Source organism: Tauraco erythrolophus, chromosome 7 (genome assembly GCF_009769465.1).
Source record: "Tauraco erythrolophus isolate bTauEry1 chromosome 7, bTauEry1.pri, whole genome shotgun sequence".
Taxonomy (NCBI): Eukaryota; Metazoa; Chordata; class Aves; order Musophagiformes; family Musophagidae; genus Tauraco; species Tauraco erythrolophus.
Genome location: NC_141471.1, coordinates 52,322,099 through 52,335,588, shown reverse-complemented (window position 1 = coordinate 52,335,588; position 13,490 = coordinate 52,322,099). Strand labels below are relative to the sequence as shown.

At 41.3% G+C, this 13,490-nt stretch overlaps 1 protein-coding gene across 2 annotated transcripts in view; it reads right to left on the bottom strand.

The window, feature by feature from the left end:
• Positions 1-13,490, bottom strand: part of ARPP21 (cAMP regulated phosphoprotein 21) — a 102,936-nt gene that overhangs the window by 37,576 nt on the left and 51,870 nt on the right. Inside the window, exons 15-18 of one of the 2 annotated variants that reach the window (XM_086615187.1) lie at positions 12,071-12,175; positions 11,848-11,850; positions 9,409-9,666; positions 830-956 (exon numbers count right to left, since the gene is read on the bottom strand). In XM_086615187.1, the coding sequence (XP_086471313.1) occupies positions 830-956; positions 9,409-9,666; positions 11,848-11,850; positions 12,071-12,175 (493 nt within the window). The remainder of the gene's footprint in view (positions 1-829; positions 957-9,408; positions 9,667-11,847; positions 11,851-12,070; positions 12,176-13,490) is intronic. The other variant, XM_086615186.1, reaches the window with a different exon arrangement.

Genomic DNA, 13,490 nt, shown 5'->3' with positions numbered 1-13,490 from the left:
AGGAAACACCACCACACACACCTTGGACTTACAGTTTGAGACACCCTACGACGGCAGATGTGCACTAAAGAAACAGACAATCAACAACTTAAAAAAAAAAAAAGAATCTCTGAACCCAGAAGACCTGTTTATTCTCTTGAAAAATAAGAACTCTTTCATGAGCACAACCCCTGCTCTCCCCCAGCATGCACCAGCCCAACTCTGCCTATGTCCCTCTTACTCTGGCATCATCAGGAGTGACATGACACAGCAGGAAAAGAGACCGGTTCACTGTGAGACCTGCTACTCACTCTCTTACAGTGTAACGGCCCCCCTTCCAGCTGTACGTCGCTGCAAGGAGCTGGTCTCAATGGGCACCAACCACACGGACCACCTGGCCGTTCTCCAGGTTGAAGGAGAGCAGAAAGTGGCAGAGCACGACCAGCCTCTTCTGCATCGCTGCAAACCAGTGCCTCTGTAGAGTCGTACAAATGTTTGGGGACTTTGCATGACAAAGGACAAACCACAATGGCTGGCTTGAACATGCAATGTGACTGCTCACACCAGTTCCCTCCTGGCTCTCTCTGTGCCCTGTCAGGTGGAGCAGGGACACTGAGGACATGGCACTGTGTGCAGGACAGCAGTGGTGGAGAACACAACCTCTGGTCTTCCACTGCTTGGTATCTCCAAGCAGAGGGTTTCTCAATTTGTAATTTTCACCACATTCTCAAACAGAACAGCAACCAGCTTTCTCCTCCACTGTTCTAATTTAGAATTAAAACACAACCAAAAGGTTTCATCAGCAAAGGCACCATGAGCAGCTGAAGAAACGAGTAACAGATGTAAATACCTGCTTGCTGTGCAGTCTGTGGGATCTGTTGACTCCGCTGTGCATTGTACTGAACTGAGGCAATGGGTCTGTACTGCTGAGTTGTTGAGGTAGGGTACTGACCAGATGGGTAATAATACACTGGCATCTGCAGAGAAAGAGAGAACAGCAGCTAACTGCCTACTCTAACCTCAAAGATTGACAAAATAAAACAAAACTGGAAGGGAAGAAAGAGTTCAAGTCAATCATATTAGTGGTAACAGTAATCAAGGAGAAGTTTGCATTGTGTCTCTTCAAGAACTGCTGCTTACTTTCAGCTTTGCTAGGAAAAGGGCTATCCATGCCCAAATTTCTTCTCAGATACTTTAAGAAACAGGAGAAAAAGAATTTTAATTGAAAGAGGCAAAAATGTACAGGATGCATAAAAAGCTACATACATGTATCGAAGAAATCACAGTAAAATATCAAACGCTGCAGAAAAATGGATGCAAACAACACTTTCCATATCAACATAATACATAGAGACAGCATGTTGAACTATTAAGCGAACTCTGGAGAAAATGGTCAATTCAAAGCAAAGAATGGCTTGGAGTAAAAATATATAGAAGCGAAATAGAGGGAAAGATGGAGTGCGTGTGCCCTTAACACTTGTAAGAAACAATTATTAAATTCACACTTTTGTTTAACAGCTATATCCTTCCTTACATGAACGTTTCCCTGTAAAGCTTCTCTTGCACTTGGTGTGAATACAATTACAGCTTGAAAAGCAATCATAGTTGTTTTCCTGCAGCAGCTGAGCATAGGTATTGAGTCAGCAAGTCCTGCCAGGTGGGCTTCTTTTTTCTGTTATTATTGTTGTTATAGAGCAACGTGTACTACATCACCTTATCAGGTCGGTGAATATGAAGTTTGAGGGCGACTGAAGCTAAAGATTTTTCCTATACATCCTATACCATCGTTGGTGAGACATTTGAGCTAAACTGTTTTCAACTGACCCTTGGCAAGTACAAAGCACTCAAAATTTTTCATTTTCAGCTGCAGTAGATTCTGCGGGTACCTGGCAGAGTTTGGCAGCATATGGTATCAACAAATTGCAGAGGGATACAGGCTTGGGAGAACGTTGCTCCTCTCTTGACTTCTGCCACATCTGTCAGCATTTCTTTATAAATCACACACTCTTTTTTTTCTTTTGTTCAGCATTTATCCTACTCAGACATATGCACAGAGTCACACTGAATGCTTTCGGGTTTTTTTCCCCACACAAAAATGAGAACTGTTTTTGCCACTTTTATTTGCACAGAGGAAAAGTTCCTGGAACACCCCTTCAACTTCATCACCCATAAAAGTATTAGCAGAGTAACTGCATCTTTTTGCATACTGCTAGGACATCAGAAGAGAGATCACAGATTCTCCTAGAGATGATGTCAGATGAGGAAAAAAAAGGCACAGGTACAAAAAAACTAGGCAAGAGGGCATGGATGGCTAATTGGACAAGTAGAAGACTACTGAATGAGTAACTGTGCTGGAAGAAGTATCAAAACTGGACTTGGCGACAATGGTCTGGTGAAACCCCTAGACTGACTGACACTCAATATCACCTGTCAGTCAAGAGGTTGAATACCCATTCACTCTTCAAGGTCTATTCATTTTCTCTTGAATGAATGGAAATTTTTTTTTTCTGCTTCTTCCCCCACTCCCAGATGACATCAGCCAGATTCAAACAAATACCAGAAAGACAAAGTTTTGACTGTAAAATGTTGTAAGCTATCCTCCCTCCAGACAATACCAAGTGACACCCAATGGCTGCAGCCTGTCCTCAAGTCATTTGTTTGGTTACGCACTAAAGTAACAAAAGCAAAATGCCTTTGTACATGTTGAATTTGTTTCTCTGTAAAGAAAAGCCACAAGGTATAGGAAAGTTGCCCCTACATTTAAGGTGCAAAATCACTCTTCAAACATAACATCAGTGTAAACAAGGGATCAGGCAAGTTTAGTGTGATAAATCCATCTTGTGGAAACCAGATTGCTCTCAGAAAGACTCTACAATAGGAGACTTGAAAGAAGTGAGAAGACTCAGCCTAAGTAAAGTCACACAAATAGCTGATTCTTCCTTTGAGCAGGGGAACAAAGTAGACATTCTCTCAAATAGTCTTTATTTTCTATTACCATATTCTATAAATTAAAGACTATTAAGCCCCTGTGAAAATACTCTCACTTCTCCTGGCTGCAGCCTAATTTAACTTAAAAGATTTAAATTTATTTGATTTACTCTCAACTTCTTCACTTCCCTTGTGCAGACAAGCCCCTAGATATCTGAAAATACACAAGCATTTAAGAACAATGTGAATTATCTCTTGTGGAAAGATTCAGATTCTGTAGGTATTAACTTTAAAATATAGCCTAAAAAGTATGGGTTTTGAAGTGAGGTCTATAGTTGAACATACTTAGCACAAAGACATATACATACACTGAAGCATTTAGAGTAATTTGGAAATACGTATTTATTTTTACCACACGTATAACACCTCAGAGTTAGTCGAACAGTTTTCTCCCTTTCTCTCATTTTCTCAATTCATTGGAATACATTTGTTATATACCCCATTTAGAAGGTTATCAGAGTGCAATCTATTAGCCTGGAAAATGTTAAGAGTAAGAGTACTGGGTAAAAATCCAATCATTTCATTTAGAAAGATTAATGGATGAATTTGCTAGTAATCATGCACACTTGATTTGCAAAGAAGAAGTTTGGGCTTTGGTTTTTTTTTGTTGTATTTTTAAGAGATCTGACATTAAAAGAAGGGCTTGGTGTAAAATATAGACATGGATAAATAGGTCTTTCACAGTTGAGGGGTTTGGAAGGATCCATTTTCACTTATCTTGAGCACATCTCTGCATCAGTAGTTGAAATACGTTATTTGTCCTCTCTGATATTACTTTAGTGAACAGTCGAAGTAGAGGGATTAGAGATATCATGGTTTAGCCCAGCTGGCACCTAAATGCCACACAGCTGCTTGCCCACCGTCCCCCACCCCCAGGGAATGGGGAAGGGAATTAAAGGGCCAAAGGGAAGAAGACGTGAAGGTTGAGATAATAATAATATGAAAGTAATCATGATAAAATGATAATATATTAATATATATATATAGAGAGAGATAATAGTATCCACAAACAAATGATGCACAGTACAATTGCTCACCACCCAGTGACCAACGTCTGTCCTGTCCCGGTAAAGAATTCCAAAACAGGTAAGTCCCAATGCCACAATCCCAGATGAGTGAGAGGCCCGAAAACAAAAAGGACAAGTGAGAGAGAGCACTCCGAGAGTACGAGAGAGAGAGCCCTCTCAAGACGGACCTCGGAAGTGCAAAGGCTCTTCTTCCCGGTCCACCCCCACCTATGTACTGGGCACGACGCTGCATGATAGGGAACACTCCATTGGCCAATTTCACCCTCAATCCCAAATCCAAGTTCAAATCATAACGGGAGCTGTGGACCCTCTGTCCCAGCCATGCTCCCCCCTAGCCTGTTGTGCTCCTGTACACTGGCAAGAACACAGCAAGCTGAGAAGTCCTTGAGGTCTCAGTGCCAACTATAAACATCAGTGCTATCAACATTTTTCTCATAATGAATCCCAGACTAAATCCAAAACACAGAGTTCCTCTAGCTGCTAAAAAGAAAAACTAACTCTGTCCCAGTCAAAACCAGGACAAGAGATAACACATATCACTTACATGGTCTACTCTGACCCTCTTGAATTTTTTAGTTTCTTGTTACATCAGTGTTACTAACACCTCTGCTATGTGCTCTTCAACAAAAACATTACATTTCTGTAGCAGCCTACTGACATGCCAAATTAGATTTGAAATTTTTTCCCATGTGAACACACCATCTAACCTTAGACCTTTTGCTATGATAACATATTTCATTTACAGAACCAGGAGGTTTCCACGACACTAACAAGCATGCCAACACAGCTATATGGTTATCTTTAAAAAAAAAAAAAAGACCTTCTGAGACCGTAACCAAAATACATACTACCTTCTTTAGTCTAAAGGTGTAATTTCTTGATCTTAATCCTTGACACTATGAAAATCCCTTCTCTTTAATAATTACCATGAAAATAGTTGATGGATGATTCTTACCCCTGTGGATATTTTTATTCTGAAGGTGTATACTCTTCCTTGTTTGTAGGCTGATCATTCTAACACATCTCTTTTTTCTTTCATATATATTTTCTTTAATTTAAACTATAATAGGACTAGGCACATCACATCAGAGACACTCATGAAATGGCATTAACAGGTATTACTTTTTCCTCCTGATGTGCTTTGTCTCTAGATGATGGGCAGAGACTCAATCCAGCACTAGCTTTCTGTTTTGTTCTGTCCACATACAGTTCAAAACCCATTACCAGGCTGGTTCTCCCTTGGACTGCTCTCTAACAGCATCCCTTAAATTCACAAGTATGTCCTTTAATTCCTCATGATAGGAATAGGACCCCACACATCTTTCAGGCTGATTTTACTTTCCTAAGCTATCTCCCTGCTGACTTGCAGCTCGATTGTGTCATCAGACAGGTATTCTACTTTCTCTTAACAATGCTGATACCCAGCCAGGTTTGGATTAACACCTTCATTCAGATGATTAGTGATGCTGATGCTATTGCTAATGGCAGCCACAGTTGCATAAATGGGAGACAAGACAACAGAAACCAGAGTGATGTATAGACACACAGAGATGCCATTTCTTCCCAATCTCTAACTGATTGGGATCATTCATTCTTCAAGGATTTTTCTCCCCATCCCCCACTAATTACAATAACAGTAACAAAAAATAATGGCTTGTGTACAACAACTGCAGGATGTCCTCCGATATAATTTGCTGAGATCATCAAGGAAAGACCCACTCATTTGCAGTGACTCCTCAACCTTCTTTATAAGAAGTTTCCTAGAGCAGACACGCTATGGAAAAAGATTTTGTCTTAGAGTAGCTATGGACTCTCTAGGAGGGGGATTCTGCAAAGAGACAGCTAAAATCAACGAAGACACAAAATTAATCCAGGTGAAAAAGTCCTCAATATGTGCATTACTTCTCCAAGCCTCTCCAAGAATTTATGGCACCTTTCCACCTGTCCATTTTGGACATCATTATTTCAGTATACCCTCCAGAAAGAATGAGTCAGAGGTGAAAATAACTTTTAAGGGAGCATATCTTTTCTTATTGGCATAGTACTCGTAGTTTTCCCATTTCTTCATTTGCAGAGGCAGAACAATGACAAGCACCATTAAGGAGTGCTGTAAGAACCAAATGTGGATCCTTGTTGAAGTGCCTGGGCCCGTGGTTGCTATAGAAGAACCATCAGAAAGAGAAGAAAATTGAAAATAGAGGAGAATAGAGAAAGTAAAGATGTATGTTTGCTATTTGTGCTACAGAGAGCAAACAGGCGTTTGCTGCTAAAAGTCCCTTTCAGCAAACCCAGACTAATGGTTGAGTTTTTTGTTGTGGTGTTGGTTTTTTTTTTTTCCCCCAATTGTCTGACCAAAGACAGATCATTATTTTCAGGTTATTAAATCATTAGTCTGCTGTCAAGCTAGGAAATAGCTGCTACAAAAGAAGGAGCAAAAGAAACCTGAGGGGTCCTCTCACCACTTCTTAGGCATGTCATTTCAAACTCAGTCTGCTTCTGCGTTGATAGAGACTGGGAGAGAGAATCTTGGCGAGCACCTGTAGAGCCACATTTAATTGAACTTTAACACAAAAGCTAATAATTTAAATAAAGTACCAATGGATTTGTAGGCTTGGAGAGCACTCCTTTCTCCTTCCAGCTCCCAAAGCAAATGATCATACTCACAGGACCTCCACCCAAGTTTTCACTGCTGTTTTCCAAAAGCATACAGGGTACCACAGCCAACCTACTAGAACCTCATCAGCAATGCATTTACAGAAACTTATTACCCATTAGAGTCAGGCCTCTTTTTTACTGCTATAAATTCAATAGCGACATTTAAGATATAAAAGTGATTTTACATTGATTGCATCACATTGATTGATGTATCACATAATGTTTTGCATGCATTACTATCTTTATAGCTTTTTTTTTTTTTTTTAAGCCTGCCTCAGACCACCTGCTTTGGCATCTAAGAGCAGCCTTACTATTGCGTCTAAGCCCAAAAGAGTAACAGGTGATTCAGACTGCCAATAGCCACTGCCACAGTGAAGTTTTGCCACGAGCAGGACAGGGAGTTGGGCTCTAGCTGCCCTGCACAGACAACTGAGCTGTTAGGGCGGAGGAACTACTATTTCCCAAGGGCAGAGGAACTACTACTTCCCAAGGCTTTCATCTTTTTGTAACAAGGATCTCCCCTATTTGCCATACATGTACTACAAGTAGTATCCAAACTACCGTGCCATGTTCTAGGGCTGAAGAGAGTGAATTAAAACTGGAAATGTTGATCAGAAGTTCCTATCTGTGCATGCAGACACAGAGAGCTGCTGCCCTCTCTCCCTCTCAGCAGACCAAGGCCACTGTGCTTGCAAGATATAGGGACACAGGCAGCAGGGACTGACTCTCACCACGTGCCCTCTTCTACACAGGTATGTGAACAAGACAAGGATTTTTTGGAATAGCAACAAGCTGGAGATGAACAGTGAGCGCAGTGCAGTGGATGCAGAGGAAGCTGACAGCGCCGAATTTCTCCCCTTATCTACACCCTCCCGAAGACAAACCATTCCCCAGTGAAAGAACTGAAGTTGCTGCAAACCCCAAAGACATTTTTCTGCCCTCAGTAACTTTCCACTTTGTTAGAACGTAGGAGCAAAGCACCCGTATATACCGTATTTGGGGTACGGACAGAGACACAGCGGCCATTAGCCACATCAGTACGGTACTGGTCCTGTAGCAGCCTATATATGAAAAGGCACCTCCTCATCATTTGTCCTCTGAAGAAGTTCATCTGCCTCTCCAGTAGCACCAAAGCAAGTATTAACAAAGGAAAACAGCTCCACGAAGTAACGCTATGCCAGACTGAGCCAAACCCCTGCACCCTGGGGCATGCGCAAGGGTGGAACTCACCGCTCCTGCCCCAGGGGACGAAGGCTCAGCCATGCGCAGGCAGGAGCTGCGGGCAAACCCACAGAAGCAGCCTCTGTAAAGCCAACCGAGGAGGCAGTCTGGCAGAGGCCCCAGGGTGAGCTGCAAACCTGGTCTCACCCAACGGGGCAGACGATGTGGCACGGTGTCCACAGCACGATGCTGCAGCTCCTTCCCTCCCGCAGCAAAGCCCCCCGGGAGGGCTGGGAAATGCATCACTTCGCCTGCTGCAGGGACAGCACAGAAAATGGAGGTGCTCACATTTATCTGGTTCACTAGAAGTGTTGTGAGGTTTGATTAAATGATGCTTGAAAATACTGAGGGCAGCGGGGGTGGGGGGTTGTACATGAGGAGAGAAGTCTGGACAGTCTACTTACTAACTTAAGGTGGGGAGACGGATTCTCCAGGGGATTCTGCTCTTCAGGTTGTTTTTCCTCCCATTTTTTTTTTAAATGCTCTATTTGGCAAACAGTGAAATCTTTTTCTAGCAATGTTTTTCAATTTAAAAAAGCCTCGCATTGTATTGAACTTCAATACCTTAAAAATTATTTTTTGCAAGCCTCCTCTTGTCTCAGAAAACATGGCTGCGTAGTTTCTAACTACAGAAGGTATGGATGTCACAGTCCTCTCAGTAGTCTTCAAATTTCTTTTATTGTTAATTAGTGATCTAATTAACTAGATCTCTAGCCCACTTAAAACATAGTAACAGTATAAATTCTTCATTACTGTGGCAATACAGAATCCCATTAAAAAACACAACTGGAGATTTTCAGTAAGAAGCGTAAAACAAAAAAAATCAGTGGGGTTTATACTACTTGTACATTAAAAGAAACGGTGACTTTTTTTACTTTATTTTTTACGTATTTCCTTCCAAAGGATAAAATGAAAACAGAAGAAATACTATTAATGCCATTTTAAAGTAGAGTTTAAATGAAGTTATGTATAATTGGATAAAGAAATTTGGCTTTTTAAAGTGTATGCCTTGAAAATGGGCCAGAAACTCATCTGTGCATTTTACTTCTTGACAGTAATCACTTTCAATATTCTGTAAAGGTACCCAGGAGACAAGCAGAGATCTTTGGTAGTGAACAGTAAAACATAATCAGTCTTCAGGAAGACAGTTAAAATTACTGATCTGTGACTTCTCACATGTTCAAGTCAATTAAATATGACTAACGACTACTTGGGCTGATGTGCATGTTGCTCTTTTGGTATTACATACAGGGAAAAAGGACTATGGATATTTACTCACCATCCTCCTTCATATTCATATGCAGATGTGTCCTGGAGTACGAACATATGGTCAGAAAATGGTGTGAGGATTGGGAAGGAATTGCTGAAAGCCAGGCAACAACAGAGACTTTGCAAGTTCCCTGCTGCCTAAAAATCCGCTAATCTTTTACAAGGGGAAAAAACCCAAACCAATCTAGAAGTTGGATCATATTTTGCTGTTCTCTTTCCAACGTTATAATGAGCACCGTGCCGAACTGGTAGCGCAGGTTTTGCCTACCTGAGCCGGTGGCGGTGGTTGTTGCACAAAACCCTGGGGCGGTGGCTGCAGCACTTGCTGGGATACTGGTGGGCCTGACCCTGTGAAGCCTCCTGGGGGAAGCTGCTGACTTGGGGAAGCCATAATGTAACCCGTCTGCTGGGCAGGCTGCTGCAGGAGAGGCGACGGGTAGACAGGACCGGAAGGTGATTCGGGGTTGTCTCCTGATGATTGACGACTTAAGCTCATCTGGTTAAACTGTGTTGTCATGTCATCTCGCTGCAGGGCAAAAGGCAGTAGGAAAATGATGTAGACATGACGTCGGCGGTAGGCGCGCAGATGAGCAAAACAAAATAAGTTCAAACAGAGCACGAGGGGAAAAGGAATCACTCAACTCAAATGCATGTCAAACTTTGCATGGGTATCTGCAAAAACGGAGGCAATTAAAATGAAAGTGACTATAAATGCCTTGACAAAGGCTTCCAGGCTGCAAAGTGAATGGCATCACTTGGCACAAAAGCCAATTATTTTGGCTTTTACATTGCCCCTCCACTTTTTATTCCAAAATGACAAGTGAACTTTACAGTGTTCAAAAAAGACATATTAAATATAAAGGGCATGAAAATAACGTTATGAATAACTCCTCCCCCAAACACAGAACTTCTCAGCCGAACATATGCTGGTAATTTCACCTGTTTCAAAACAATCCCAAGAGGAATTCAGTAGGATTCAGGCAAATACAGAGAAGGCAAAAAAGCTAAGCCTTCAGTTGCTATTTCAAGGCTTTTTATTCAGTGTTGGAAAGAAACAGGTACTTTATTTGACTGGAGGGGGACAAAAGAAAAATAAATCAATGGTAGGATGAATGTACCAAATAAAGTCAATGAACCAAAGTCTCATTACATGCTGGTAACGATACAAGGATTCTAGGCAGTATCTGTTCAGTCTTGCAAAAAGATCCACACTAATCAACGCTCTCAAGTTTTCTCTGTGAAGATCAAAGATTTACAAATGTAGGTCTATGCATCTTCATGTGTGCCCATATCATAAGACTTGTAAATACTCGACATTAATTGGTACCTATTTGGCAATAAATCCAGCATAAAACTCCATTTTGTGCTAATATGCCAATTACGGTCCCTTCTTTACATCCCTTCATCGATAGGGAATAAGCACTATAAAAATGCTTTTCACTTAGAACATCCATGCTATTTTTTAAAAGGAGCCTCTTTGATTTTGTTCGCATCCCTGTGGTGTTCATTTTCCAAAACCATCCCGCACAATGTATTTATTGGCAGGAAACCTCAAAACAGAAAAAAAAAAAAAAACAACCCAAAAATGTTTGTTTGTGGAAAGCACTGCCAGGGACTGCACAGAGAGTCACCCTCTCACTCTGAGAGCAGATACCGTGGGCCAACATTTTAAGCACTCCTGGCAGATCTTCAGGCAGTGTAAGAAAGTACTGCTATTAACTTTACCATCACCCTGCATCCATATTCAGGCACACAAATTGTCTGTCTGAAGTTATTTTTTAAAAAGCTAGGATATTTGTCACCTGGATGGCAAATGACTGCAAACAGATTCTACAAGAAACTTCACTGAGCCTGGAGTGTCTCTGGATTTGCACAATAAAGACCAAGAGCTTCAAACCCCTGTAATTTATACATTGTGTGTATAATGTAGCGTACATTGAAGACATTAACTCAGGTGAAGCTTCACTGTTAAACTAGTCACTAAAATTATCAGCCTTTCTATGACTATCACTAGAACAGCCTGCAAGATGCTTTTCAAGAGAATTAGCACTGAGCTACGAAACTTCTGTTCAGCACAGAACATTTTTTATTGTCCTTTAAATGGTACTGCTCATCTAACAGGCATTAATAACATTATTTTAGCTGCAAGAACCCGTTCAGCTTTGTTTCCATCTCTTACTACAACTATGCGACATCTTTACCTTGGGAAAAAATCAGTCATAAACAAGATTACCAGAGCAAGAGAGAAAATAACAGGAAAAAAATCTTGTAGTGCCTCTTAAAATGTCAGCTTCGTTTTACAACAGTATCATCTTAGCCCTGTAAGCACCAAGCCAGATTCAGACTCCAGAGGAGGACTCTATTTATTTTTATTATACATGTCTATTGGTGCTTTGTCATGATGCACAGCACACCACACCTTCTGCAGCTGGTTCATTGCTACTCTGTTTTCCAAGTGCTCTGGTATCACCAGGGAATAAATCCAGGCAGTGGATTTAGTGTACTGATAAAATAATGTAAAATAAAAAATAATGATTTCTAGAGGTCTGTTCTCCAGTCTTTGTGAATATAAAAGGGGGATAACACAAATCTCAAATGTCCAAGTTGGCAATTTAAGCTCCCTCATCTTAAAGTGGGGAGACACAAGCTCCTATCACAGACACATCAAAACATTTTTCTGGAGGCTCTGCTAACCAGGTAGAGAGACCTGCTCCTAACATCATCCTCCTGGTTAGGTAACCAGTATCAGTGGGAATGCTCTCACAAAATGCTTGTCAGTACCAAAAGCATTAAAGGAAACGAGATTTAGATGGGTCTCTCATGCAGGACACCCCTCGCAGTGCTCCCCAGAGGCTCTTGGGCATGCTCATGCTCACACACCCAACTTCAACTTCAAGTAAAGGAGAAAAAAAAATAGAAATCTTTAGTACCACAGAAAACTGCTGCGTTGGAGAGACTGGCAGGAGATGCTGGGGAGGATAAGAAACTGCTGGATATTGGACTGACTGAGAAGACGGCTGCATTGCCTGAACAGGCTGCAAAATAAACACAGTGACAGACAATAAATACAACCTACTTAGAGAGAGAGAACAACCACCGACTCCCTTACTGAGAGCAAAGGTTTCAAACACAGCTCTGAAAACGCAGGTGACTCATCGCCAGCCCAAGCACAAGAGGTCAGGTACTGCGATTTTAGTCTTCATTTTAGCCTTACAGCAAACAATTCCTTGTTACAGATTTTTCTGCTATTTTCATATATTTGATGGCTGTTAGATTAAATAAAGCCACAGGTACACCTTCTTATTACTGATGTAAGGCAAGGCCAAATTATGATTCTACATTTATTTTACGGAGATAAAATGGAAGAGCAGCACAGTATAAGCTTATATTTGAATTTTGCTGATAACGACTGATTTAACTCTGAGTGTGTCACATGCAAAGGAATAATGATTGTAAAGCTGCTTTGGCAGAAGACAATAGCTAAAAAAAAACCCTGACAAAGAACAGGCTTCGAATTATCAACAGACAGCCCATCAGCTTGGAGCAGATGGTTATCTAAGTGAAAGAACAATTTTCTACAGCACTATTACCTTGGAATAGCTTTACTATTCCTTTTGTTTTAATCCCTCATTTAACTGGAGACTTACACAGGTTTAGTACTACCTCTGTCTTCTAAAACTGCTAAGACCAAATCAAGAAATAAGAGTCAAACACGTAAGTTCAAACCCAGTAAAATCAAAGCAACTTCACTGAATTTAAACATTGTATTTCTGAGTAACCTGGGACGAAATGCCGAATTATAAAGTCACACAAGAACCACAGTAGATCCTGGCTGCTCTGCGAGTAAGCAGGAGGTAGGATTCTTGCTTGAGTAGTTCTCTGCTCTGGGAGAACAGGCATAAAATCCACAAAATTAAGTTTGAACCAGACTCAAACCCTGCTGCCCACGCTCAGCCACGTCTGGCCAGGCGCCACAGCCAGCCCAGGGGCCAGAGAGATGATGTACCGTGGCACTGTTCCCAAACTCTGCTGCTCTTCCCCTCTCCTGCTGCAGCTCCAGAGCTTCTAGCTCAGAGCAGGAGTGCATGGAGAGCAGGCTCCCCAGAGATCAGTCTTGATATAACTAGACATGGAAGAGTTTGTACTTGATTCTTTGACTCAGCTGCACTGCCGTTGAAAGGGACAGGGAAAGGTCTCTGGCTCTTCGGAGGGAATTAGAGACAACACTAGTTCAAGAAAAAATGCTTCAGCTTTCGCTTACGGATGATTTTTACAAAATAAACGTATATAGACATACACCAACTCACTTAACAGCCCTTTTCAAAATGAAACCATTCTTTAGATGGAATT